Genomic DNA, 27,955 nt, shown 5'->3' with positions numbered 1-27,955 from the left:
TTAAAGACTTCAGAAGACATGGAAAGACCTGAGCTCAGTGCTTAATTTAGGGAAAAAGAATCTAATTTGCACCGCTAAAATTATTTTTTCAAGGAAACTTTGCCCATCTCTTACTATCAACAAAAGTTATCATATAAACTAAAGAAAATGAATGTCCGATGCTCCATTTGCAATCGGACCGTCCCCTATTTTATCTCAAGTCTTTCTCAGTCTTCTCGGGTCTTTAATTAGGTCTACTCTTTCATTCCAAACGACAACAAAATGGCGACAGATTTCAACGGCATGCCATCTTTCAATCAAAATGGTCTTATGTCAAGTATTGAGGTAATAAAGACAGGATCTCTACCTGTTATCAAAATAAACCGTTCTTCCTTCAAAAACTTTTCACTTTTTCGGACCTCTGTGCAAGGAAAATTTGGAACGAATCTTCATTGTTCCCATTGTTAGGGAGGTCAGTCAAAATATGAAGTATATAGAAAATGTACAAGTTTATATTAGTTTGAAAGAGCCCAAGAAATGTAACTTACTGGTGCAAAAATTTTTAAAATCGGTCAAGGGGTTCAAAAGTTATTACAATTTAAAGTTCAAAATTTTGGTCATTTTTCTTGCGAAGGCAAAAGTGTCACATTTTGGGCACTTCTGTGGCCCACATAAGTCAAACAGGTAAAGAAATTCATACATTGTGTCTTAATCATTTAAATAAAGCCATTTCATACTTTGATTTAAGCCATTCAGGAAACTTGTATCTTAGATACAAAGAAAATTACACTTTTTTAAAACTGGCAAAAAAAACCACTTTGGACTTAGTTTTTTTTGCTATGTGTCAACAGCATCGTGAATTAAAGTGCCATTTTTGGATATTCATATTTGGAAATTGGAAGGTAGTAGAAATCTGATACTTTGCTGTTCTTTCAAGAGTAATCCATTAAACAGAAATAAATAAACAAATATTATGTCAAAACCTCTGATTTGTTTTTCATTGGAATCAGAAACACTGCGGCAGACGCTCTTTTTTTTAAATGCGTTTTTTCAACAAAAAAATACATTTTTGCTTACTAAGAATTCAAAAAAAATATTTAATTTTTTCCGTCACTTGTTTTGTGTGGCAATAAAGTTGCTTGACTTGAAAAATCATGTTTTTCAGTTCAAAAAAATTTTTTGAGGTCAAAAATTTACATTTTAGGGTAAATTTTAGAGCTATTTTCAGTGGAAAAAATGGCGAAAGGTCAGACAAAAAAAGACATTTTGAATTTAAAAGCAGTTTTTAGCACATGACAGTTATTGTTATTGTGATTAAATATGTAAAAACATATTTTTATCAAGAAATAATTGAATTATATTTAAAAACCAACAAGCAAATGTTGAAAAATGGGTGTAAATCGAACATTTTTGAAAATTTCAGATTTAAAGAAAAAACCGCATATTTATGCTTATATTGATCAAAATATCAACCTACCATATACTTATGTGGTACCATTTTAAAGCTTAGAATCTAAGCTATCACATGAAGATACTTTCATCTTATTTTGCTATAAAATGTTTAATGTGGATGAAAATTTGTTAGGCCTATACCTTAAATGAAGCCAGATGATAATCAAAATAAACATACATTTTTGCCGTAAAAAGTGGCAAAATAATATTATATCAAGGTCTGGTCAATTCTAAGATTCCTAATGTAGTCTTGTAATGTTTTCTTGTTTAAATAGGGTCTTTTAACATAATAATAATCTCATTATTATGTTAAAATTGAATAAAATTTCAAAAACAAATGCTGTTTTCTAAAGAAATTGAGAAAATTTTTATGAATACATTGACTTGAACCAATGCGCATCCTTTCACTATGGAACTTTGAAGCCCTAGCTGTTTCCTCATGTGTACTATTATGTACATTAAATGATAATAAACAAAATATCATCATTTGATTAAGTTTAATGAACTTTTCGAAGTTTCCATTTCAGGCCAGAAGGGTTTCTTCACCAGGATCTACTATGTCTGCCAAATCTACAAAAGAGATTATGTACATAAGGACATTACACCTATTAACATCATTTACCTTATCAATTTACTTACAGTTAGTTTACTTTCTATTAAATCATAATCTGGTTTGCTAACAATCTGAAAATCTAAAACTTTATTTGATGTTGGTTGCTCACAAAGCGGTTGACAAAAGATGTGGTGAGGAGTTAAAAACACCAAACTTCCTTTTCCAGAATAATTATCTTCATTTCAAAACAAGAAGATTGTTTTATAAGGTTATATTAATGTTATGTTAAATAACTTAATATGAATAATTTCGCTGCGTGATCCGTCTGGTTCTTCTATCAAGTGTTGAACTCTCTTACCAATCAGGTTATCGGGTTCAGGTGTGTCTGGAACTACCCTACTTACTGTACCCCACATGGTCCTACCTCAGACTCGGCCCATATTCGTCTCATAGCATAGCCCACTATGCTCCTCAGGCCATCTGAAATAAACAAGTAGTGGAATTCAATGAATATGTACTGTGAGGCAGTTTTAAAGCAGAGTCTAAACACAAAACTAATCGACAGTTCTTGTAAGTAATATATGATTTAAATGTAAATGCTTATTTGTTACCATAATTAAAAGACTCAAAAGTTTTATTATTAAAATAAATAAAGCTACCAAACTAAATCAAAGTATAAAAACTAACTTACCATGAATTCGAAACATCTCCAGAACTGAACAAAATGAAACTAAAATGATGAAAAACAAACAGAAAATAAAACTAAATCATAATAAAATTTACATCAGTGTTTACTTTTTATATGACAAAATAAAATAAATATTTAGGCAGCCTGTTTACTAATACTTTCTTCTGAAATAAATCAATAATTAGAAGAAAAAATATAGTACAAGTATGTTTAAATATACATACAACAAAAGATTGGTATTATGAGTCAAACAATGTGATCCTAAAAAGGCCAAAAAAATATTAAACCATAATTAATTAAAATTTAATGATAAATAATGTATATTACTAGGATTTTAAACCTTTTCCAAGCAATTGTACATGTATATGAATATTAAATAAGTAGAGCATCTACAATCCTCTAAAAAATGAATATGTAAGTTAGCTGTTAAAAATTGTACAATATGAATATATAAAGTAAACTTAAGAAGATGCAGGTCATATGTAAAATATGCAATTGCCACATATATAAATCTCATCAAATAAGTTCTATTTATCAAGTAAAGTACAAGCAGGACTACATTATAATTGTTCTAATAAAAGTCATAATTAATATATATTAACTGATAAAATGAAAACCAGAAAAAAAGTTGTGTATCATTTGAAGAAGCAATTTAAGGTTGATTTTTTTTCTACATATGATAATTTTGAATAAATAAAACAGTTAAAATAAATATAAAGAAAGTTTATGCTTAAACATGTGAGTTTCATATAAATTGGGCACTACATATAAATTAAAATTGAATTATCAAGGAAATTAAATGCAATATGTGCAAATTCTCCCAACCAATAGAAAAAAAGCAATGTAAAATACAGAGACTTCCGATAATATAGGAAAGTCGATAAAGTCCGAAAGATTTTGAATGGATTGCAATCAATCGTTGGGAGAATTTACCTCATTACATATTCATCGTTTAATAAAAATGTTATGGAAACATATTCCAACTAATGCTAAATGAGAGTAATCTTTTTTAAATCAGCTCATGCAGAATCAAACGAAAATCAGACCTTCCAAGAAGGTGAATATAGTTTTTAAGCTTGCAGATGATAAAAGGTCATTCTAGAATTTGACCTTACGGAAACAGGGCGATTAGGCTTATATTAGACATAATTTAGGTACTTACCGTAAGTGATTGGCCTCCATGGCCTAGGTCCATCGTTGTCTGCACCACCAGTCAAAAATCCGTCCAGAAAACAGTCGGTAAAAGGCATTTATCCACGAGTGTTCGAAAATCTTAACAGAAGCTATGGCGGATCAGTAACATCCGGTTAGCAAGAACGATAACCGGTCCCGCTTTAATTTTTGTGAAAACCACGCCCTGACCACCCTAATATCCAATCGATTCCGCAAGCTATTATTGTTTTTCTTCTGAAACCAGGGTTACGGATGGACGCAGAAAGGATTAAATTTTCGGAATCCGACTGTCAGTGCATTCCGGGTACGCAAAAACTATTTTTTTTCAACATGTTTTTCCTTAAAATTACGTAAAAAATATGTTTTGTAACCAAAAAATTAGCCTGACAACCGGATTATCAAAATTGAAGATATTTCCAAAAATTTAAGCCATAAATGAAGAAAATCGGTCCAGTAATAGCTTGCGGAATGAATTTTGAAATAGGTATGATCTTTGACACATAGTTTTTCAGGCGGCCATTTTTCTCAAAGTATCGTCACTTCAAACGTTTGTACCAAATGACCATCAACTCCAATAACAATGAAAGTTGTATATTTAGAAAGAGAAATGTCTCATCTTCAATTACGTATATTTTTTATTGTCATGCAATGGATTTTTAACCATTTTCTAACGTGTTAAAGTTGACTCAAAATTGAGAATTTTGCTCTCGCAAGAATATCGATAAACGCACTACCGACCTCCCTACCATTGTTCTTAAAATTCCCCGATCGTACCGACTTTCGGCATGCTCAGTCCCATGGTATCACTTTCTTCGTAATCAAAATTCCAGAATTCTTATTTATTGCCACAGAATAAATTTCCAATCAACTAGCATTAAGCATTTTAAGAACTATGACTCTTTATTCGCCTGACCAGTGCTGGATAATTTATGATCTTCTAAAATTTCACTGCTTACATTTCATTGAGTTATAATACAGTGTTCTAGGATTCCTGTTACCTGTGGTAAGTGAGTTTTCTGGTCGGTAAAGTCCTTTGGGAGCTATTGGTTACCTGTGAGGAAGTCAGTTTTGAAGTTTGGGTATGTTGAAAACGGGTCTTCACTTTCTGAATTATTTCTGAATTAAGTTTTATTCTAAGAGAAAAGATGGTTATTTTGTTTTGCTTTTTTATTCATCACGATCCTATCAGCACTTGTAATTAGATCTCTCTTCTTCCACTGAAGTCAAACACGATTGTGATGTAAAAACAGTAATTTCCGATCTGAAAACGGTAAAATAAGAATATCCAGATTTCAAAATTCATAATTTTGAACAGATGGATAGTTTCTTTCATCATTATACATTTGTTTGCATATAAATATGAAATGTATTGAGGGGAGATGGGGCACCAGAGTCTGAGAAAGGTGACTATAGGGTTAAAAGCTATACTAATGTAAAAGTTCCCATACAAGTTTTTATCATAGTTATGCCCAGCAATGTTTTTCAAATACAATACTAAATGTTTGAATGGTGGGAAATTCAAAATTAAAATGGATCTCCATAATTTATGTTTCATATCCTCAAAAGAGGTAGACCCCCCCTCTAATGAAGAATCAAAATAGTTAATGCCTTGTTATCTAAGTGTATTCATTTATAAGAATCAGACAGTAAAAATACATCACATTCTCTGCTTCTTAGAATTGATTGCACTTGTTACCAAATCATATGACACATATTTTGTCTTTGAAGTGTTACTTTCAATGTGGGTAAGTTTATTTAAAGTCTGGGTAAGTCATGTTTTGGAGGCCACTTACCCGTAGTAAGTCAAGTTGACCAAAAAATCCTAGAACACTGAAATAGATAATATTTTCATAAATCTTAATGAGAGAAAAGATTCCATACAGGTGTTTTGTCATCAGTGGGCGAACTTTTATTAACAATCATTTAAAATTCCAAAATCATAGCATAACTCCATCAGTGCTTTATGATAAAAATAAATCATAATTAAGACAGGATTCTTTGAAAGTTATACACACTTTGTTATTTATAGTATTTATTTTGCTGGTAAACAAGTAATTTCTTTAAATAATGGATTACTCACATTTAAAATAATCGAAATTTTGGACAACTGAACCAATTTTTTTTTTTTTTTAACCAAGCAATGTCATCTACAAGGGTCTGACTGGTTTTACTGTATAAAATTGGAGTTACGACTTGCATGTGTGGAAAAGGGAAGAAAGGATGGTTATGTACACATGGTTGAGCATGGTTTTTTCTTCTCAAAAAACTACTTTTAAGCAGTTACTGTAATTTATTGGTCTAAGAGTAACCTTTTACAGAGCCTATGTGAAAATATCAATATTTGTAAAAATTATCATCTCCCACACAGCCCCACTGCGCACACTCAATCATTTTTCTTATTGAACTTTTACATTTAAACATGAACAGTCATTTTTTTTCATGCACAAACTCACAATTTTATCTCTTATCTTTCATTTAAATCTTGAACTTCATGCAGGTAATTTTTTTTTAACTGCATCTACATAATGTATCATGGACAATTTCTTGAATTCTGTTGTTTTCAAGATGAAAATATAAATTCTTGTTCAAAATAACATGATATTTAAGTCTAAACATATACATTTCAGACAAAATAATGAAATTTTCATACCAGAAGTGAATCACTCATGGACTTGCGTCATTGTTAGTAATGGGATGGAATCATAATCTTGTTGTGAGAGTATTGGACATAGAGTTAGTGGATTACATTATCGTATCAAAATGTGAGGGTCTTTTCCATAGCTAATGCATATATATCCTACAATGAAAGGAGTATTTTTAGCTGTTAAAATATTTTGTAGTTTTAAATTGATTATCATGTAAATTTGTAATAAAAGTTATTTTGTTTATGTTTCAGATGGGACAAGGTGAACCTGATATCAAGATGATGAAGCTCTCTGCTCAAGGTAAACTTGGAACTCAAAGGCCCATTACATGGGCTGGTCTTCTATTATTCATTGATTCCTCACCTAATACTTTAAATAAGGTACACAGGCTGAAGGAATTGAGAGAAAAACTGTACAACAAATATGTACATTAAGGATAGTCTTTCTTTGTGATCAATAATGTGCCATTAAAACTTTGATTGCACCTTTTACAAAACGTGGTGTAAATTTGTATACTATGTACATGTGTATTTTTTTCCACTCCTTGTATTTTAGGCTTGCTGTACAAGACATGCAGGGTCTATTATTAAAAAAAGTACATTAAGCTTGACTTCTCTCTTTTTTTTCTTTTTTTTTAAATTTTGAAAGTAATTTTTACCCTTCATATTTTCTAACTAAATTTTTCTGCTACAGCAGTGTACATGAACATAGTAAATCAGATATCATCTACTTACAGTGAATTGCAATTTATATCAGTGGAGCCCCTGTAAGTGGTACAGATTTCCACGAGTATTTTTTTTCTTAGTTTATATAACTTTATGTTTTATTCAAAGACCTGCATGTTTTATTTTATTATGTTATGTATTCATAATACTATTAATAAGTTTTCTTTTTTCTCTGTTTTGTATGTTTGAGATAGGTTGCTGAAGGCCAGGAAATGTATTCAACTTGCAAGTCCTATGGACAGTAGAAGAGGAAATTGTCATGATCACTGATTCTTACCACTGGCAGAAAATATTCTCTGTGTCCCAATAATTCTTAATTTCGTATAAACTAATGACTTAAGATGACAATTAATTTGCTAATCACAATCATTTTCATATATTATTTCACAAAAATCCCCTGTTTATTTTTCTATTTTGAAACTCGATAAGAACATCTTTGATGATTAATACAACCTGCATCTAGAAGGACTAAGATAATTAAAAATTAATGTGTTCAAACTAGTTTAGCAGCCTTATTTAATGGAAGATCTTTTTTCTTTCTGTGTATTTGCAGTCATTGAAAATCTCGAAGATGACCAGGAGAAAAATGAGATGATTCAGTCATGCAGTTCCTTTGGAAATTGATTGGGAAGGGAATGTATTCCAGAATGTTGATTGTTAGGGACTGTGTCATACTTAGTATACACAGATTAAATATGAAAGCAATGAGATTGGCTCTATTTTAGTACTAAGTTGTGAAACTTCTGTTCACTTGGTCCATTCTTAGTCTATGTTGTGAAAACTTTTATCATATAAGTACATGTATCTGGTCATATTATCTTTAACAGGCAAATCACTGTCTTTATATACATGTACATGTGACTTCTTTAAATATACATGTTTGAAAACTTTAAATTAGTTCCTGTTGAAACAAGATTAGTTCATTGAGTTGCAAATATATATGGGAATACTGAACTAAAGTTAGTTTTATGACTGTACCCATTTTCTGACACTTTTAATTCAAAAAGATGCAAATATACACATGGAAGATCCAAACTGAGTTAGTCTCCTGATTGTTTCTGTCTCATGGTTCCTCAATGTAGAGTGTTGGACAGACATATCCTATGCATATAAGTCTGATTTCTGATTTCAGGAAGGAGAGCATCATTAGCACTGCCATGTGAAAGGTGCCATGTAATATTGATAGAACATCCACTGCAATTTACTATGTGCCAGTTGTGTCATTAGTATATCATAGTCATTTGAATATTTGAATCATACTTGTATAAATACATGTAGTAGTAGCTGTACACATTTAAACCAAGTGTTTGAGGTCAGCTCCTTTTTTTAAATGATATGAGATCCTTTATCTTAAAAATGCTTTTGATTTTCATGAAAGGTAATTGTTTATTTTCATACTTCAAAGCTTTTTTCTGTTATGGGATAAACATTTATTCGAATTTCCAAAAATCTTTATCAGCACAAGAGCATCTTTTAGTAAACCTTTGCATTTTCAACAGTTAATGTAGTACTCAAACAACTAAGTAATGAAAGAATCCTTGTTTGTGTAAAAGATAAATGAATTATTTTGGTAACCTTAGTTTAGGTGATTTTCAAAGTCTGATTATCCAGTAAGATTTTTGTCGGGTCCGGTGATAAGCAATTTTTACATTGCACATAGCATTGTCTGGGGTCAAATGTTCTGTGGATGTGAAAAAACGCCTTCAAAACCTCTGTAAATTATAAGATTTACTGGACCCCAGAATAAACAGGAAACCTGTGTAAACCAGAGAGCTTATGGGGTCCTTTATTATCAGTTTCAATGCATTTTGAACTTGGAAAAAATCCAAACACTGCCTAAACCAAAAAAGTACTGAAGATCAGAAGGAGTTAGGTTTAGACAGGATTGTATAAATATATTGTAATATTTTTGTTCATCATGTACTTGACCAAGTAAAGGCATTACAGCAAAGAAATAATATGTTTTCACTCTTTTTCAAATTCTTTAGACACATATTTGATACTAGATTTACAAAAAAAAGCAATATTAAGATGAGGGGGAGTTTAGAAAAGTGTATATTACAAACTTTAGAAATTGTTTTTATGTAGAAATAACAAACCATGTTTTCAGTTGTATAATTCCTGAACACATGTATGTATTTGATTGTAATGCCTTTTGTTTGTAACTTTTTTTTACATGCTAATTGTTTAAGAAATAAATATTGCCCTGCAATTGTAAATTTGATCATAGAGAAAAGTAATTTGTCATGATTCGTTTTGTACAATACACTCTGAGTCAATGTACTACTATCTGCTCTGACCTGGATATGTGTAATACAAGGAGTTCTGATATATTACACCTAAATTTAAGTGATTATTAGACCATTAAATTTGGTGCTTTCACTGAAGTCAAACACCAATTTTTGTGATTTTAGAATTCAGTGCCTTGAGTGTATTGTACATTTGTACTTGCTTTTTTTTTTGTTCTAAGGAGAGTTAATTTTTATTTATAAAAAAGTTGCAACGCAGTTTTAATTGCAACAACTTTTTTCATACCTGTACAAAATGTTTAGAGTTGTAGATTGTTTTTTTTTATATATATATCACTTTCTTTTTTTATATATATATATACTTCTAATATATGAATATTTCTTTATTTTACAGATCTCCATCAAAACTTCAAATTAACAAATTTGTTTTCAGTTGCAGATTTATTATTAATGCGGCAGGATTATATTGTAGCTGCTACTTTAAATCTTCTCTATAATTAAAAATAGATACTTAGTAGTCATAAGATCAACTAAAGTGTCAGCCTAGGAATTAAAAAAGATGTATAAGGTTACTTGTCAATCATCTATCACTAAATGGGTATATTATTTTATTGGAGAGGAATTATATATTAAGTTTGAAAAGGAGTAAGGGTTACTTTTTTATTTTTGGGGGGGTCAATATAATGTAAGAGACATGTTTTCTGGTTTTAAGTGAATAAATCTGTTATTTTCTGTCTGTTATTGTTACTCCAGCAATGCTAGAGGTTGGCTGATAATTGTGCCCTCTGGAATTCAAGCCTCTATGGTTGACGGAGTCGATTGAGTTTAGCCATGATGTTTGGGATGAATTGGAAGGGAGTGTTATGCATAATTCTAGATAGCAAATTTATCATTTTTATATCGATATCAATTCCAGAAAGTATGTCTCTAAATACAAGTTTATACTACCTGCACTCCTTTTTGTGTGGGTAACATGATAGGTTCTAAAAACTTATAGAAATTCTTAAAGGTTAACAAGAGAAGAATTTTATACACTGTACTTTGAGTGTCAGTGTATTTCTCTATTGGAATAAGGTTTTGGAATTTGCAATAAATTTCATGTAAAGGCTGTCAAAATGATGTTGAACTTTTTTTTTTTTTTTTTTGGCTACACGAAAACTCAGTTTTCATTCATTGCGTGTAAGCATTTAGTTAAAAACTGTTTAACATACCATAAAGCTTACATCCTGCTTAGGGACATAACTCTTGAAATCTGCAGTATGTTTATATCATATTCATTTTCATCAAAGCCTCGCAAGCATTCATTTGGAACAGTATTAAATTAATCGAAGTTACTAAAATGCTTACATGTTAGATTTATGCAAAATGGTTTACCCAATAGTACTAATGATTTAAAAGAGTAAGGTTCCTTTGCCTAGGTCTACCTTCTTATAGAAGCTTGTTATTTTAAAATTTAAAAGTAGTCAATTTTGACAGGCTTTACTGATTATATTTTTAATGGACTTCTTTTCTTTGCTTAGTCTATTGTAATCATATACAAACTAAGATTTAGATAATGATACTTATGTATGGTATTCTTTTTACTTCTGTGTTTTTCATATAAAAGTATCAAGTGAAAAATCATGCGCCACCGACCACATAAAACAAATGACGGCTCGTAGCCTTTACCTCAGCCTCAGTGGACAGATACTGGTAAAGATTGTGTTATGATGGGGAGCAAAAACAATGGCTAATTTTTCCTTTTTTTAACAGAATGTTTTATAGTGTGATTTAAAATTTCTGAAAGTACTGAATTGCAGTACATGTATACTGTAATTAAAAAAAATGTTTTGTTTTGTTTTTTTTTTTAATCTTTGGAATTTTTTCTTTTGCACATTCAGACTTTTAGACTAAAACTGATTGTTTTAAAAATTTGGAGGCAAGTAAAAATTTCAGTTCAACCATTTTTTTTTTAATGTTTGGATGGGTCCTTAGCTTTTAAGCAGAACATTTTAATGAAGGGAGGGCATAGACATAAGAAATGGTATTTACTTCCTGGTTTAATTTTACAGATATCAATGGAACAGTTGGAGGGCCACAAGCTGACCAGCAAGGCACCCTGTTGGAGGGACCAGGAGCAAAAAGAGATGTGAAACCTTTTGTCCTTCCAAAGCTGTCATCCTCACAACAGGAAGCCATACAGAAGGCCAAGAAGTATGCCATGGAACAGAGCATAAAAAGTGTGCTGGTCAAACAGACTATAGCTCATCAACACCAGGTATGTTACAGTTAAATTTAGTAAGTTGTAGGGACCAGACCAAAATATTCAACTTATCAGAGGTTCGAGTCATCAGAGGTAGTGTATAAACCAGAAGTATATTAGTGATTGTTTCTGCTTTTAAAATGAATTGATGACTAGTTCTAGTACTTCTTGGATCTGATCTTATTCATTTTTATTGGTGTTGTATATCAGTTATGTTTTAAAATGCTGGGAGAATTCTGTTTTTCTTAATTCGAAATGTTTTTAGCACATAACATGTTGCTTTCAAAATATCAAAATCTGGAGTTTCATTAAACCATATTTGTTACGATAAAACTTCAGATTTACTAGTGAAACAAAGGTAGTTGTTCATTGGCTTCAGTTGCTATTCTGTTTAGTGTGGAGTTAGATGATTGTATATCATTTCACAAATAAATAAAATTTATCAGTAAAATTTTTATTATTATCAAAATATCTGATATCACTGTTGATGTGAAAGTCCAAATTGTGATTAATCCAGGGTAGGAAACTCACTCAAATTCTAGCCAGTCCTGAATAGAATTTTTTTCAATATATTTACTATATGGCTGTATAAATTTTTGCTAAAATTAGCCAGCCCTGCCAACAAAAAGCCAGCTCGGGCTGGCGGGCAGGCTACTATTTCTTACTCTGATTTATCAAATTCATTCCGTTTACTACACAAGCTATTTTATTTTAATACAAAACTTAAGTCATGAAGATGTCAACAAGTAATTATACCCCAAGCAACAAAGTTGCGAAGGGTATAATGTTGAAGACCCATCTGTTAGTCCTTCTGTCAGTGCATCTTCAGTTTTCCAGGCTTTTTTTAAACGCTTGCAGATATTAACATAAATTTTGGTATATGAGTTTACCATGATAAGTTGCATGTCAAGTTTAACTTTCGTTCTGCTCCGATGATTTTAACAAAATTACTGGCCTTTGAACTTAGCAAAATTCACAGAAATATCAGTTTTTCAGACTTTTTTTCTTAACACTTGCAGACATTAACATGATTTTTGGTATATTAGTTCACATTAATAAGTTACAGGTCAAGTATAAGTTTCATTCTGCTCCAATGATTTTTACTGAAATTACAGGCCTTGAACTTAGGTTTCATGTCATCAGAGGTAAAATTGTATTAGAGTAAGGGGAGTTTTGCCGGGACCGTCAAATCAGTTAGAGTTATCCAAGATTTCAACTCTTCCAACTTAAATACATGGTACATTGTAGTTAGAATTATTTAAATGTGTGCTGGTTATAGTGGCATTAATCAATTAATAGCGTGGTAGGCAGACATACTTTTTTTTTATTATCAAAACTTGGTAAGTTATAGACATTGCCTTTTTTTTAGTCAGAAACAAGATATTTTTTTAAGATTATATGTTGTCTGGTTTATTGAATCGATCAGTTTCTCCTGAGATTTCCTATCCTGTTGATTTTTTTTTTAGATTGAATTAATTTTGAAAATTAAGAGTGAATGATTGAAAATGTTGTGAATTTGTCAAATCAAAATACACTGTACTTTTCACAAATTATTTTGTGTATAAATTATTTCAATTTGATATTCAATGCCAAACATGATTTTATTTATACCCCCACCCTCCCCCAATATTGGGGATATAAAGGTTTCACCCTGTCTGTCCACAACTATTTTCTAAGCAGCTTGCAGCTTTGTTATGAAACTTCATATGACACTGAGGTGTGCATACTATCAGGAATTTAATTTTTGTGATTTTGAAAAATTTATAATGCAAATTGAAGTCAGTTGCATTTCCACCTTTATTAAAACTTGGCTAGCAATAATATACAGTAAAAGACTTTTTTTAATTTTGTTTTCTAGCAAATGCAGAATTTCCAGAATACAGTACAAAGACAGCAGGCTTTAGCTCTTATGTGCAGGTAAATAGTGATGGCTGAAGTCAGAAGGCTTTGGCATGTATAAGGACATTATTGTTTATATCAAAGGATGTTCATCAAGAATGACTTTTTGCCCCTGTTTAATGGATTTCATGGTCCTAATTCTTTATTTTATTATGCAATAGATATTAACTTTCAAATTGGTTTTTTTTTATTATTATTTTGGTGTTTGATAGTTGATTTTTAAGAGCATTACTGTTTTCAATTTAAGTTTTTCGTTTCCCATGTAAAAAATATTTCACATACATGCATGTGCATTTATTTTCTCTCTTTCAGAATTTATGTTGGCAGTATTAACTTTGAAATAAAAGAGGACACAATTAAGCAGGCCTTTCTACCCTTCGGTCCTATAAAATCTGTGAACCTGTCGTGGGATCCTCTGACAAACAAACACAAAGGATTTGCCTTTATAGAATATGATATACCTGAAGCTGCTCAACTGTCATTGGAACAGATGAATGGTGTTATGATTGGTGGTAGAAATATCAAGGTTTGTACAGTAGAATAAGGTTAATGGCTTCAGACATGATTTTTTTCCACTTTTTATTGCAATTCCGCTATTTTAAATCCGGATTTTTCTGTTATGATTCTTTTTTTTCTGTATATTTGCTTCCAATTTTGCTAATTTCTGCTTTGTTTGAAGACCTCGTAAAATTGTGTCTGTGGCTTGTATACTATGTGAACTGTTAATGTCCTGGTTTCCTTGGATATATATACAATTTACTTCAATTAATAGGGAATAACCCTTTTGCAGAGATGCAGCCACCCTGCATTTGAAAGATTTCCCCACTTTTTCAATTAAAAATTGGCCCTCCTTTTTACTGAAAGTGATCCTCCAATATTCAAGCTTTCCGAAATTGTTCATATTTTGTACCAATATTGTTTTATTTTTATGTTTTAATCTTAGGACACTTTGAATTGATCAGTATTTTCTTTCCATTCAAGTGATTTGGTGAACATGTATTGTATTTGTGAATAACTGGATTATTCTGTGGTTGCAATTTAAATTTTAAAATTCCATTATAACTCAATCATGTCTTCTTCATGACAACACTGTCTAAAAAGCAGAAGATTAGAAGTTCTGAGATTAATACAAGTAATGTTTCTAAATTTTTACCAATTCTAGGTGATGGAAACATTTGTGGTTTTGCCAAAAATGTTTTTAAAAATGGCCTGTTGAAATTCTAAATACATTATATTATTATATCTGATCCCATTTTCACCAAAAAATTAATATTATTCACTGAAATTCCTAGTAAATAGGAATGAAAAATATTATTAACTATTTGATTCTTCGAAATTGACAAAAATCCTTTTAAAAAAACCTTGAGAATTACTGGAAATGTTATGGTCATGACTTATTTTTTAGATATTCAGTAATATTTTTTTTATTTCTAGGTTGGTAGACCTAGCAACATGCCCCAAGCACAGCCGATAATTGAACAACTAGCAGAAGAAGCCAAAAATTACAACAGAATTTACATAGCATCAATACATCAAGATCTGACAGAAGATGATATTAAAAGGTATTCTTACATGAGAAGATTTTTTCTGTTCTCTGATTGGTCTAAAAACTACTTTCAAGTCATGTTAAATCTTGACAGTGGTTGAAACTCGCTCAGATACATTTAATTCTGTCCACTTGCATTGTTAAGCTAAAAATAGATCATTAACTGTCATGCAGAATTTAATAACGTATGGTTTAAACTTGAAAATAGAATATGAAAGTAGAGTCTCACAAGCACATTGTTTCATGTAATAAAACAATGACTTTGATATAAGCCCATATCATGACAAATCAGCTATCAGTAATGTTATGAAGGAAACTATGTTGTTATGACCATTTGTTAGCTCTATCAATTTTCCATTGTTTCCTCTATATGAAAATTTCTTATCTCAGGCTACTGCTGTGATACCAAAAAACTCGGCAATTTTCTAAACATCGATTGTGAAGTGGCCAGTAAACAGAATAACCTCAGTTTTGAACATCTCGACAGAACATAAATCTCGAGCTATAAGGCTTGCTGTGATATTTTCTTTCTTGACTTCCAAACAGATGTTGTTATTCTGCATATATCTTGTAGATATGTTTCACTCAGTCACTTTATTAAATTCTGATTGCATGAGGATATTTTATTTAACAAGAAATGCAGTCATTTATTTTCGTTTACCGTATATACTCGCGTATAGATCGATCCGCGTATCCGAACCCCCTTCTCAGATTAAAAATTCTGGAATCTAGCCTTGATTTGCTTATAAGTTAGACTTAACTCTGAATTTTTACAGGTACAACAATCAGTGAAATTGTAAGGAAGGGTACAATTTTTGGTGAAAAATGTGAGGCATGTTAATGTTTTTTTTTTTGTTGTTTTTTTGTGCTGTGGAATTTTTTACATCCAGGGTGTACGTTGTGTCCGATCAACATAAACATGTGTATGTTCTTTTTGGTTTTTTTTAAAATCAAATTGCTCTGTACATATTTGAAATGATTTACATAATAAATGTAACAAGCCATTTGAGTTGTCATTATTCTTCAATGTTTACAGGTGACTCGAGCAAGCGTGACTGCCATTTTACAATAGTTTGTTTATACAACTAATGACCAAGAACTGTGAAGAACAATTTTTTAACGGAAACTTGGACACCTATTGAGATCAAAGGATTTTAATAAATTAATTACCCATTAATGTGATAAAAGGAGTGATTGCTCAATAATGTTATAACACCTTTTTACCAAATAATCATCTTTCATTGTTTTCTTTTCAATCAAGTCCATCAAGACTGTTCTCTTTGACATATACACCATACCTATTATCGTTATATTGTTATGAAATTACCATTAAAGACAATGTTAACGTCTTTTTATTACAATTTAAAATTAAATTTTAAATATTTCTTAGAATTGCTAATATTACTTGTAAACAACGGTACGTCGCTTAGTCATGTTTCATGGCATCTTTTTGGTATTCGGATATATTCAACAACTATGTGACATGCAAGTGAAAATAACAAAAACAAGAAAGCTATGCAGGAAATACAAATTTTATTAAAAATAGTTAAGTTGTAAGGTATGATAAAAATTTAACTGCAAATATTCATTTATTTCGTCACTTTATAAGCATACACAACAATAACAAATGTGACATATAGGTCGACTTTTACAATACACAAGTACAGTGCCAATCTGACTGTTAAAGGTAGGTGTAATTTTCGTGCCAATACCTTGATTATCCCACTATCTCCAACTAGAATTTTTAACCCACGGCCAAGATCTCGCTTAGAAGTCGGAACTCCTCTTAGCAACTCAAAATTCACTCCAAAATCTGATTTATACATGAGTATATACGGTAGTTGCTTTTTATGTAAGCATCTTTATTTTAGTCGAAAAATACTTATTAAGACCACATTGAATAATTTCAGTTTATGTTCTTTATTAACATTTCTTTAATAAATCATAATTTCTGTAGTAACTGTAAAGGATATGTTTTTATTTCACTTTCAGTGTATTTGAAGCCTTTGGAAATATTATAACTTGTGAAATAATTAAAGATCCAACAAAACCAGGAAAACATAAGTAAGTAGATGTTTATCTTATGTAGGTTTCTGTACAAGGTAATGAAGTATATAAATATAAGACGAACTGTCGTTTGTGAGTTCTGCAATGTATGAAAACCCACACATGTATTCAGTTTGAAAAGATTTCCAAGGTTTTCAGAAGCAATAAGATATTAATTACCTTGCAGATTCATTTGATACTCATCCTGTAAAGTCAGGCAAAAAGTATGTCAATTTAGGGATTATGTTGAACCTTTTTGTATCAGAATTCAGTTGGATGCATGTAGATTGTCAATCAGTTCATATTTTTTTTAAACCTTTGGTAAAGATGTTTTTAACCTATTTTCATGAAGGTAAGGGCTCATTATAATAAAAGAAAAATGGAACATCTTCCCTCACTTACAGGTTTCTCTTCTGTATTGTTTATTTTTGATTTAATGTAATAGTTGGACATTATCTTATGTTATTTTTTATACTTAAACAGAGAATATGGATTTATCGAGTATGACTCGTCACAAGCAGCACAGGATGCAGTAGCATCTATGAACTTGTTTGACCTCGGTGGACAGTATCTTAGAGTAGGGAAGGTAAGATTGATTTTTTTATTTATTATTATAGGATTATTTTACCCATGACTTTGCAAAGTGGAGATATATAGTGATAGGGGTGTTAAGTAGTGGGGGACCCAACTCTTATTCATTACTCCTCCTACACAGCTGAATGGAAATTGATGAAACTTTCACAGAATCTTAAAATGTCAGATTCCTTTTGAGCTCCTCCAAATCTTGATTTTGATTTAAATCAATCTAGAGATGAAAAGGTACATGTTATCAATTGGGGGAGGGGAGCATCAAGTAAGTGAGACTTGCTCACAGATTTTCTAGTTTCTAAGTCGTTTTATAATATCAGGTAGACGTCATGTTTGTTCCTTACTTTGTGTCTAAAGATTCTTACATATGATATGGATTTTTAAAATGTATCTGACCATTTTTATTTCTGTTGATCATACAAACTTTTGTATACTCGTTCTGCATGCTTCTTGAGGCTGGGTTATGAAAAGATGTCTGTTACACCCATTTTTAAGTGCATTTTTCATTCAGACAAATATGATTAATTTCAATCAGACAAAAGTTTAAGTCTTTTAAAGTGTCAAAAAATATATTATATTTTGTGAAGTGTACATTATTTACAGGCTATTACACCTCCAGATGCCCTTCAGCCTACTGCTGGTCCAAGTACCTTACCTACTGCAGCTGCTGTAGCCGCAGCAGCTGTCACAGCAAAGATAACTGCCATGGATGTACAGTCACAGATCAGTGGATTTGTAAGTTCTGTAGTATTTTATTTTTGTTTTATATACTCTTTGAAAGTAGGCAATACCGTTCTGCACCTGTTTCATTACATTTTTCTCCATAACTACTTATCACTGACACTTGGCATTCTGACAGAAGCTTTATATAGCGATACCATATTTTCTGCACCTGTTTCATTACGTTTTTCTCCATAACTACTTATCACTGACACTTGGCATTCTGACAGAAGCTTTATATAGCAATACCATACTGTGGGATTTGATTTCAGACAAGAGCAATGTCAACTTCCTGTTTGACATCTTTTTTTATATTTTGACAATATGTTTTCAGCTGTCCCCAAAAAAAACGCTTCTTGTTTTTCCATGTTGTCAAAAAATTGTCAAGTTTTGCTAGTATATTTTAAATTCATTTAGGACACAAGAAGATTGCGACATAAGTTTTCATTTGGTTTTAATATGATTTTCTTAAGATAAAAATGGATAATTAGTTCGGTGGTGAATGGTGAGCAAGCAGATAGGTATCCAGCTGACAAGTGGACTGTTAAACATGGTCCATGCAAATTTGAAAATGTTGTTACCTGTGAAACTTGTCGTTTCGAAGTGGTGGATATTTTTCTTTTTTTTAAAATGGAGCTTTGACCCTTGTTTGTGCAATCATTGTGAAAGTATCATTGATTGTGGTGTGCCAAGTTTCGTGGTTTTTATTGGTTCATTAAACCATGAAATTTAGTTCCTGGTGATGAGGAAATTAACCTTTAATTTGCATGATGAAGTTGTCAAATCCACATATTCAAGAATCTACAAACTGATGATTTTTCCCTAAACCATGAAAATTGGTACCCACCAATAAAAATACTTTCACAGTACATGAAAATTATTTGGCTAATCCTTTTTTGAATTTGGACATCTTGTTTCTTATGACAACATGAAGATCAAGTTTGATTTTTACAAATACTGTTTTTGTTGTTTCCAAGTGGTGGCAATTTTTGTTCCTTTGACTTTGATTCTTTGTCTGTAAGTATTGAACAGATTATTTTCATTTTTAACAAAAATAAGGACAGTCACTGTTCAAATGTTTGAGTTGCAACTAATTTATAATTCACAGTTCTAATTTTAATGCTGGAAAATCTGGTTTGCTGTCAATTTAACATATGGAAACATGTGAGGACCAATAAAGAAATATGTGTTTTAGTCGCTTAAGAAATGTGTTTTTCAGCTGTTTCCAAATTTATATGTGTAAAACATTTTGCAATTTTTTTGTGGCAAATTGATTCATGAAAAAATTCCAATTTTTTGCAGGCTCCACCTGGAATAGCTGAACCAACAGGTCTGGGTTTTAACAAAGCTGATGCTCCTCCTCCAGTAGGTGTAGTAACACCTGCCTTAGGGGCTGTTGTTCCTCCACCAACCATTGTCAAAACAGAAATGGCTGGTATGGGTATGTATCTTTTTTATTACTTATCTTCATTGTTGTTTTTGAATTAATAAAACATTTTTTATAATTTAATGATAAAAATCAAGTGCTTTATCATTTAAAGGAGTTGTCATTTCCAAATTAGTGCTTATTATTAATTGTGAACATTTTTGTGTCTTCGCTTAAAAGTTTATTCTGGCTAGCTTATTATTAAAAGAATATTTTGACATTCTTCAAAGTGTTCAGGGAATGGCTGTTAATGGAAATGTATGTGTATAAATAAAAGAGTAATCAAGGGAACCAAGATTCTAGTGAAAAATAAAAAAATATAAATATAATCCAGACATGGAAAACAGACAAAACAAAGAACATAAAGTAAATAAAATAATACATACAAAGTAACAAATTAAATGAGCAACTCGAACTCTACTAAACCTCCCCCCCCCCAAATTTTACTTGCTTGGGTTACGGGAAATAGGAATCCTAGAACACTGCAGTGGCTTGATATTTTAACACAATTTTTCTAAAGGTATACCGTATAGTGGGATTTATTTTCAGAAAATTTGACAACAACTTCCTGTTTACCAAGGACTTTGTTTATTTTTGACATTTTTTTGTGTTGAATTTTCCCTCACTCTTTTCTCAGCTACTATTTATCACAGTGGCTTGAAATTTTAGCACATTTTTCCTGTAGGTATGTCATATGGTGGAATTCATTTTCAGAAAAATTTGACAACTTCCTGTTTACCAAGGACTGTTAATTTATTTACATTATATTTTTGAAAGATGAAATTTCATACTTTTATGAGCAGCTATTCATTATAGCAGCTTGAAATTAAATTCAACACATTCTTCATGTAGGTATGCCATATATTCACTGTTTGAGGATTTTTTGGTCAACTTGACTTACCACAGGTAATTGGCATCCAAAAAATGACTTACCTAGACTTTAAATGAACTTACCCACATTGAAAGTAACATTTTAAAGACAAAATATGTGTCATATGATTTGGTGACAAGTGCAATCATTTCTAAGAAGCAGAGAATGTGATGTATTTTTACTGTCTGATTATTATAAATGAATACACTTAGATAACAAGGCAATAACAATTTTGATTCTTTATTTGAGGGGTGGGGGCTCTACCTCTTATGAGGATGTGAACCCAAAACTATTGAGATCCATTTTTATTTTGAATTTCAAGTTCAACATGTTTTCGTGGCTGAGATCAAATTTGGTTGATTTTATGTCCTTTTACATGTTTCGTTCCCTGTAGATGAAAGAAACTATCTATCTTTTCAAAATTTTGAAATCCGGATTTTCTTATTTTACTGTTTTCGTATTGGAAATTAATGTTTTTGCATCACGATCATGTTTAACTTTAATGGAAGAATAGAGATCTAATTACAAGCGCCTATAGGATCATGATGAATAAAAAAGCAAAACAATCACATTTTCTAAGAATAAAACTTAAATTCTGCTGAAATAAATTCAGAAATAATTGCCACAGGTTGGGATAGTAGGGACTCATTTTCAACATACCCAAACATTAAAACTGACTTCCCTATGGGTAACCAAAGGCTCCCAAAGGACTTGCTTGACCTGAGCACTCAATTACCACGGGTAATGGGTAATGGAAAACCTAGAACACTGATATTGGTACAATCTATTTTGACAAAATTGACAACAAATTCCTGTTTACCCAGGACTTTGTTTATGTTTCTTATATCGTGATTGAAGCTGGGGTATTATTAGCGAGCCATCACTCACAGATTTCTTGTTTGTACTCGCTTTCTTTAATGTTCGTCTTAATCACCAATACCGGTCTTACCTTTGTGGTAGAGAATATTGTGGAACAATATCATAGTCATTCATTTCCTTTTATTAGAGTTGCATGTATAAACAAAAATGTAGTTTAGTTCTATGAAATGGTTCTTTTTGCTTCTTTTTGGCCCCTAATTCCCTGATGGTTTGGGCAATATCCCCTTGTCCATGAAATATTGGGCAGTGGGTTACACATGCCAAATTTTAGTTTTTGAAAAGATTCACACATTAGAGATCATTAACTCATGTTTTATAAGAAATGGATGTCGGTTTGTAATTTACTGCAGTAGTAAGAACGAAATAATTTACATGCATGAAGACAGCACTAGAAAATTTTAGAAACTAATAATTAGGGGCATAATTCTTTGATCTGCTCATAACTTAGTTAGATAACTTAGAAAATTTCTTGTCAGTCATCCACTTCTGGTATATCCAGTTCTCTCTGGCATCATAATAAGTTTAATATTGCATTGAAACACAAAAAAAGATGGGATAAAATTGACTAAGTGCTTCGAATGTTATAGAATCTGTCTCCTTGTACATTGACAGTCTCTTATATGATTAACTTGATTTTTTGTGATGCAGTTAGTGATGTTCATTGATCCATGTTAGCTGGCCATGTTACCTTGGTTTTGAGGTATTTGGAGATAAAAAAAATAAAAGCTAAACACTTGGCTATGATAGGTCCTTTGAGTTTGTGACACTTGCTGTATCTTACAGTAGTGGCATACATTTTTTTATTTCAAGTCCAATGGCAATGAACAAAAACCAATTTGTCCCTGAACTGCTTAGTCATTCTAAATGTATATACTGAAATGTCTGTATGCAGATTTAAAAGTGTTCTGTTTTATTTTCTACCAACAGCCCCAGTAGTATCTGTTGCTCCATTGTCAACTATGCCATCACACATACCACTGCCTCCAATGATCACCAAAGATACAAAAAAAGAAGAAAAAGAGAAGGAAGACAAGAAGAAGAAAGCAGATGAGGACCAATCACAGACCTTGGAACAGCAAGAAAGCATGAAAATCAGTGGTACTAATGCTAGACACATGGTCATGCAGAAACTCATGAGGAAGTCAGAGGTGGGCCATATGTTATGAATATTCTTACTATTTTATTACTGCTAACTATAAATACAGTTAACTTTTTCTGCAAAAATATACTCATGATGGCAACATATTATCAATAGCTCAAAAAATTTTTTACCAATTAATGAATGAATGTGTGTCATCAGAAAACCATGTTCCCTTTTCTTATTCATTGTTTTCATAATTTTTATTCCAGTTTTTGTATTCAAGAAATGGTTAATGAATATTTTTTATTGACATCACACATTTCAAAACTGAAAATTAGAATAGTTTTATGGAAGTCCACACTTACCCTAAAGTCTGCTTATCAGTGTGGTGAAGTTTAAGTGTTCATTTCTTGACTTTTGATGGGTGACTGTCTCATTTGCAATCATACCACATCTCCTATTTTTAGCTCACCTGGCCAAAGGCCACGTGAGCTATTGCCATCACTTGGCGTCCGTCGTCCGTCGTCCGTCGTCATCGTCATTAACAATTATACAAAACTCTTCTCCTCTGAAACTACTTGACAAATTAGAACCGAACTTGGTATAAAAGTTCCTTGGGGTATCCTGCATAGAACTGATATGTGGATTTGTGATTCGTCGGAAAACATGGCCACCATTACTAAAAATAGAACATAGGGGTCAGACAGTAGTTTTTCACATATATCTCCTAAACCGTTAAGTTTAGCTAAATTCTGATATAGGTAAAAGTGTTAAGCATGATGAAATCTATCTCTAGTCAAATTTTCATTCTAATCTGTTAAGCCATGTTGGAGTTATGGCCCTTTTCAACGTCTTTTGCCATTAAAAGTTGTCAGATTACTCCTTGTAAGAGTTATTGCCCTTGAAGTGTCAAAATACTAGGTGAGCGATTCAGGCTCCTGGGAGCCTCTTGTTATAATCAGACGTTTAAGAAATTATTTGGACAAGTCTAAGTGAATCTTTGTATAACTGTGAAGTTTGAAAAATTGATTGAAGACCAGTAGATTAGAAGTTCTTGGTGCAGATTAATTACATTAGTATAATGATATTTATTAAATTAGAATTATATGGTTATTTTAGTGTCGGGTGATGGTATTACGGAACATGGTGGGTCCAGAAGATCTTGATGATGAATTAGAGAGTGAAGTCACAGAGGAATGTGGTAAATATGGTAATGTCAACCGTGTAATAATCTACCAAGAAAGACAAGGGGAAGAAGAGGATGCTGAAATTATTGTTAAAATATTTGTAGAATTTACAAAACAAGAAGGTAAGCTGTTATAATGATATATTAAAAGTCTTTCAGTTTTGGTAAAGACTTTATTTGATTTTATGTGATACTTTGGACAGCAGTTTTTTTTTCTGACATGAAATATTGATAGTACCAGTAGAACCTACAAAAGTTTTTTTACAACATAATATGTATATATGCAAACCTTCATTGGAAAAACACAACTCAGTAACATATGCTAGAACATGAATTATGAGAAGATAAAAAGAACCAACAATATAGAATATAGTGTCAGAAATTCCAAAGGAGGAAATAACCAAAATTTTCCAGTATATGACCCACCCCCTTTGGGTATATATATATATATATATATATATAATTAAATCTTAAGTAGCTGTCTTTGTAAGAGTCATGCAAAATCTGAAAAATGTGATACACCTGAAATAAGACTACATATTTTTATTTTTGTAATTAAGTTGTTTATGGGTGTATAATATGAAATGTGTAATTATTCATTCTACTCTGTTTTCTGCTTAGGGGATAATCAATATTCAAAATCCAATAGATTTTATGGTATTTGAGTGTCATTTACAGAGTTATCTCCCTTAATTTTAAAATCTACAGTACATTCTATATAATCTCCTAACAACATGGTTATATGTAAAACAAAATGTTAATTTCTGTTTACTATGGCAATTCAAACAAAATATCAAAAATAAAATATGTAGGCTTTTCACCCATGAATCACATTTTGCATGATTCTTAGCTGGTGTGCTACTTAATATTTCTTATGATATTTATTTATAGCCCACTCAACAAGTGGGTGGTATACCAGAATCACCTTATCCATATGTCATTCCGTCTGTCTCTCAGAATTGTGTAATAATTATCTTGCTCTCAGTGGATGGATTTCAAATTTGATTTGTGGCTTTATATAGATGTTGCATATGTAAGCTGTTTTGGATGACATCTGATATCAACTTCCCTTATGAGTGGGAGAAGGCCTAGTGTGACAATGAGTGTAACTTCATGTTTGACATTGGTTTATAATTTTATTTCAGAGGTTGAAAGAGCATGTTTATCACTGAATGGTCGTTATTTCGGAGGCAGAATAGTAACAGCTGAAAAATATGACCAAGATTTGTTTGATGCTAAAGATCTTTCTGGATGAAAAATATGTTGAAAGTTGAAAAAGACTAGTAATTATTTGCTTAATGCAGAAAATTCATGGTTGCAGACTTGATAGCAAATAGGAAACATTGACTCCAGAAGGTTCTGAATAGTAGCGTTGTAGCTTGTGCAGTAACTTGGAGAAACTGTCTGTACTTAACAAGTTAATCATTGAAGGTTGAGTGTTACACATTATTTGTCATTTTATTTCTGTATTTCATTTTCTTGTGCTCTTTTTTTGTGCTTCATGAAATAATAAAAATGTACATGTATTCATATTATAATAGTGTAAGTCAGGTTAGCTACAAGTTATGTCTATTGTAGTAGAATTGATGTTTTGTTTTTTTTTTTGGTAGGGGGAGGTAAAATTAATAATGACATTCATGTAGTGATGACGACATATGTTTTTTTATACCAATGACAATTATGAAAACCAACAAAAGATTTTCTTACGTTTTTGAAGGATGTTCACTGCTTCTGGTTTAGAATAACAAGGATTTTTGAGGGTTGTTTAATCTTTTTAGATCTTTCGTGCCAGAATAATTTAAGATGAAAAAAAAGTTGAGTCAATGTGCCTGTTTTTCAGATTTAAGCATTTGAAATTTTGGTGGGAAAAGGTTTTCTCTAGATTTACCATAGGTTTTGTGTTAGTTGGTTTTATCTATTAAATAACTGTAAGAAACAAAAAAATTTCATAAAAATTTCTGAAACAACATTTTAAGGTGTGTTTAATGAAATGATGAAAAAAAAAAGTGGGGGTCACTGGGCAAAAAATATTAATGCTAAGAAATGGATAAAACCAGAGGAGTATGAAAATCTGACTATTATAACAGAATATAAACAACAAACATCCTAAAACAAAGATTTGATGATAAAGCTGTTAGCTTATTGCTGTAAACATATCAAATTTTCATGAGTATCAATTTTTGTGGGATTAAGAAATAAAAAAAATATTGCATTTAGTGTAATCAATCAATATTGTAGACACTGTTTTCTACATTTCTACACTTCTTTGACTTCTTTATTAATAGAAAAAAATAGTACACTGGATGAAAGTACATTTTCAGTAGTATTTATGGTGTAGTAGCTTGTATTTCAGTTTTGTTCGTGCTGAAATTTTTTTAGAAAAATTATTTTTGGAAAATCATGCTATTATTTTCTGAAACCATATAGATATACTGTATTTGTTCTTTTGAGGGAATCCTTGTAACTAATCACCATGAAAATAGATATGTTAACAGTAGCAACAAGAAGTTGCAATGAACCACATGTAAGTCAGGAAATCAGTGTACCGGCAGTTATATTTCATCTGATTGGGTTTCATTTGATGGATGTGGGTCGAGGAATGATTTCTGTCATTTTTAAAAGTTTAAATACGTGTACATGTATATCATAAGTCAGTTTTATGAGACCACTCTTAGCTTTTTTAGAAGTGTCTAATGCTTTTATATAAGCTTCTATGCATTTGTCTAATAATATTTCTGTGACACTGAATTTATCTAGTTGTATTTGTATTTTACTTGCAACACAAGAATTTAGCAACTTAATTTTTGAGGGATTGAAAGTGCTTTGTACTTTCTCCTAATTTTCATTCTGTTAAAGAAAGATCTCAATTGTAATTTACTGAAAATTTAGATGTAGACAGTTTTGCCGTACGTATTTGTAGAAAACAAATTTTATTTTCAGGCAATAATAATAATAATTTATATTGGTTATTGTAATAATAGGTTTGATGTGAAATTGTTTGTGATTTGGGAAAGTGTTTCATCTTCAAAGCCAGTTTTAATGATATATTTGTTGTCATTGCATTTGACCATTTTACACATATATGATTGTTAGCCCAACATATTTTTAGAAAGAATTATTGGGCATGAAATGTATGGTTAAACTTACTACAATATCAGAAAAGAAAACGTTGATAAATGGAAGATACAGAGTTCTATGTAATCCTTGTATATTCTGTTATTTATTTCTTTCAATTTCTACTGCTTACATGTTACATGAATATGATACAGTGTCAGTGGTATATTTTTAATGTTTCATACTGGAGTCTTGCATTCTCTCCATAATAGATAGCTACTTTAGGGCCTGTAAGTCTCAGTCTCCATTTATTTTATGGAATTAGCATTCAAAACCAGAGACCAATTTGTATTTAGTTTGGCACTTAATTCATATAAGATAAATATAAGTCTTACATATTTTGAATAAAATAAGAACTTTCTATTTTGTGATATTACCACACTTATTATAGTGTAGTAATACTGGTAGTTTTTATCATCCAGTTTAATACATAATGTTTTTTTTTTTATAAGATTGTACTTTTTACTTTATAAAAACTCACTTCCCGTGCTTTTGAATGGAAGTTAGGAATCCATTCTTTTGATTTCAAATGGTCATGTGACACAATTAACAAGCCCTATATAGTCTATTCTAATTGTACATTTCTTTAAGTTCATACATGGAACCAATCGCTTAGTTTATTATGTGTAACTCTATGAGTTTGTCATACTGAGAAGGAACTATTTTTCATGGTGTACCAATTTTCATATTTTGAGTGATTCTGTCAAACTGAATTTAAATTCCCATGGAAACCTAAAATTTTCATGCAAAATGCTCGTATGAAATCCACAAATTAAGAAATCTGCATTACAGGCCATGAAAATTGATACCCTGGAATTAAAGTACCTTCATCATTCATTGTTTCTTTCTGTTTATTGTTATGAAAGAAAAAGTGAAATAAATATACAACAGCA

General features: G+C 31.1%; 1 protein-coding gene and 1 long non-coding RNA gene across 6 annotated transcripts; one reads left to right on the top strand and one right to left on the bottom strand.

Annotated features, from left to right (window-relative positions):
- The first annotated feature begins 174 nt into the window (after positions 1–174).
- On the top strand, positions 175–27,955 carry LOC148621479 (poly(U)-binding-splicing factor PUF60-like). 2 transcript variants are annotated; one of them, XM_088575935.1, is made up of 13 exons: positions 175–324; positions 6,742–6,790; positions 11,516–11,721; positions 13,565–13,623; positions 13,918–14,131; positions 15,040–15,167; positions 17,144–17,215; positions 17,681–17,783; positions 18,389–18,520; positions 19,808–19,946; positions 22,609–22,829; positions 23,882–24,071; positions 25,094–27,955. In XM_088575935.1, exons 1-13 carry the CDS (start codon positions 262–264, stop codon positions 25,201–25,203), a joined length of 1,686 nt encoding a protein of 561 aa, XP_088432061.1. In that variant the 5' UTR covers positions 175–261; the 3' UTR covers positions 25,204–27,955. The 2 variants fall into 2 exon arrangements, with proteins under 2 accessions (XP_088432061.1, XP_088432062.1); XM_088575936.1 differs by having other exon boundaries at positions 223–324; positions 6,742–11,156.
- Positions 1,914–4,599, bottom strand: LOC148621480 (uncharacterized). 4 transcript variants are annotated; one of them, XR_015921192.1, is made up of 4 exons: positions 3,835–4,599; positions 2,676–2,714; positions 2,409–2,464; positions 1,914–2,115 (listed from the first exon to the last, which is right to left on the bottom strand). It is a non-coding gene; the product is annotated as an uncharacterized LOC148621480 (long non-coding RNA). The 4 variants fall into 4 exon arrangements; XR_015921194.1 differs by having other exon boundaries at positions 1,914–2,001; XR_015921193.1 differs by lacking the exon at positions 2,676–2,714.

The sequence above is a fragment of the Perna viridis genome, chromosome 3 (assembly GCF_037379345.1).
Source record: "Perna viridis isolate PV_CMFRI_1.1 ecotype Kerala chromosome 3, ASM3737934v1, whole genome shotgun sequence".
Taxonomy (NCBI): Eukaryota; Metazoa; Mollusca; class Bivalvia; order Mytilida; family Mytilidae; genus Perna; species Perna viridis.
This window is presented reverse-complemented; position numbering and strand designations above follow the sequence as displayed.

Excerpts from the sequence above, each read along its gene's own strand:
- LOC148621479 (XM_088575935.1), top strand. The coding sequence starts at position 262 with ATGGCGACAGATTTCAACGGCATGCCATCTTTCAATCAAAATGGTCTT. Across the intron at positions 325-6,741 it reads GTCTTATGTCAAGTATTGAG|ATGGGACAAGGTGAACCTGA; the intron begins GTAATAAAGACA and ends TTTATGTTTCAG. Across the intron at positions 11,722-13,564 it reads CTATAGCTCATCAACACCAG|CAAATGCAGAATTTCCAGAA; the intron begins GTATGTTACAGT and ends TTTGTTTTCTAG.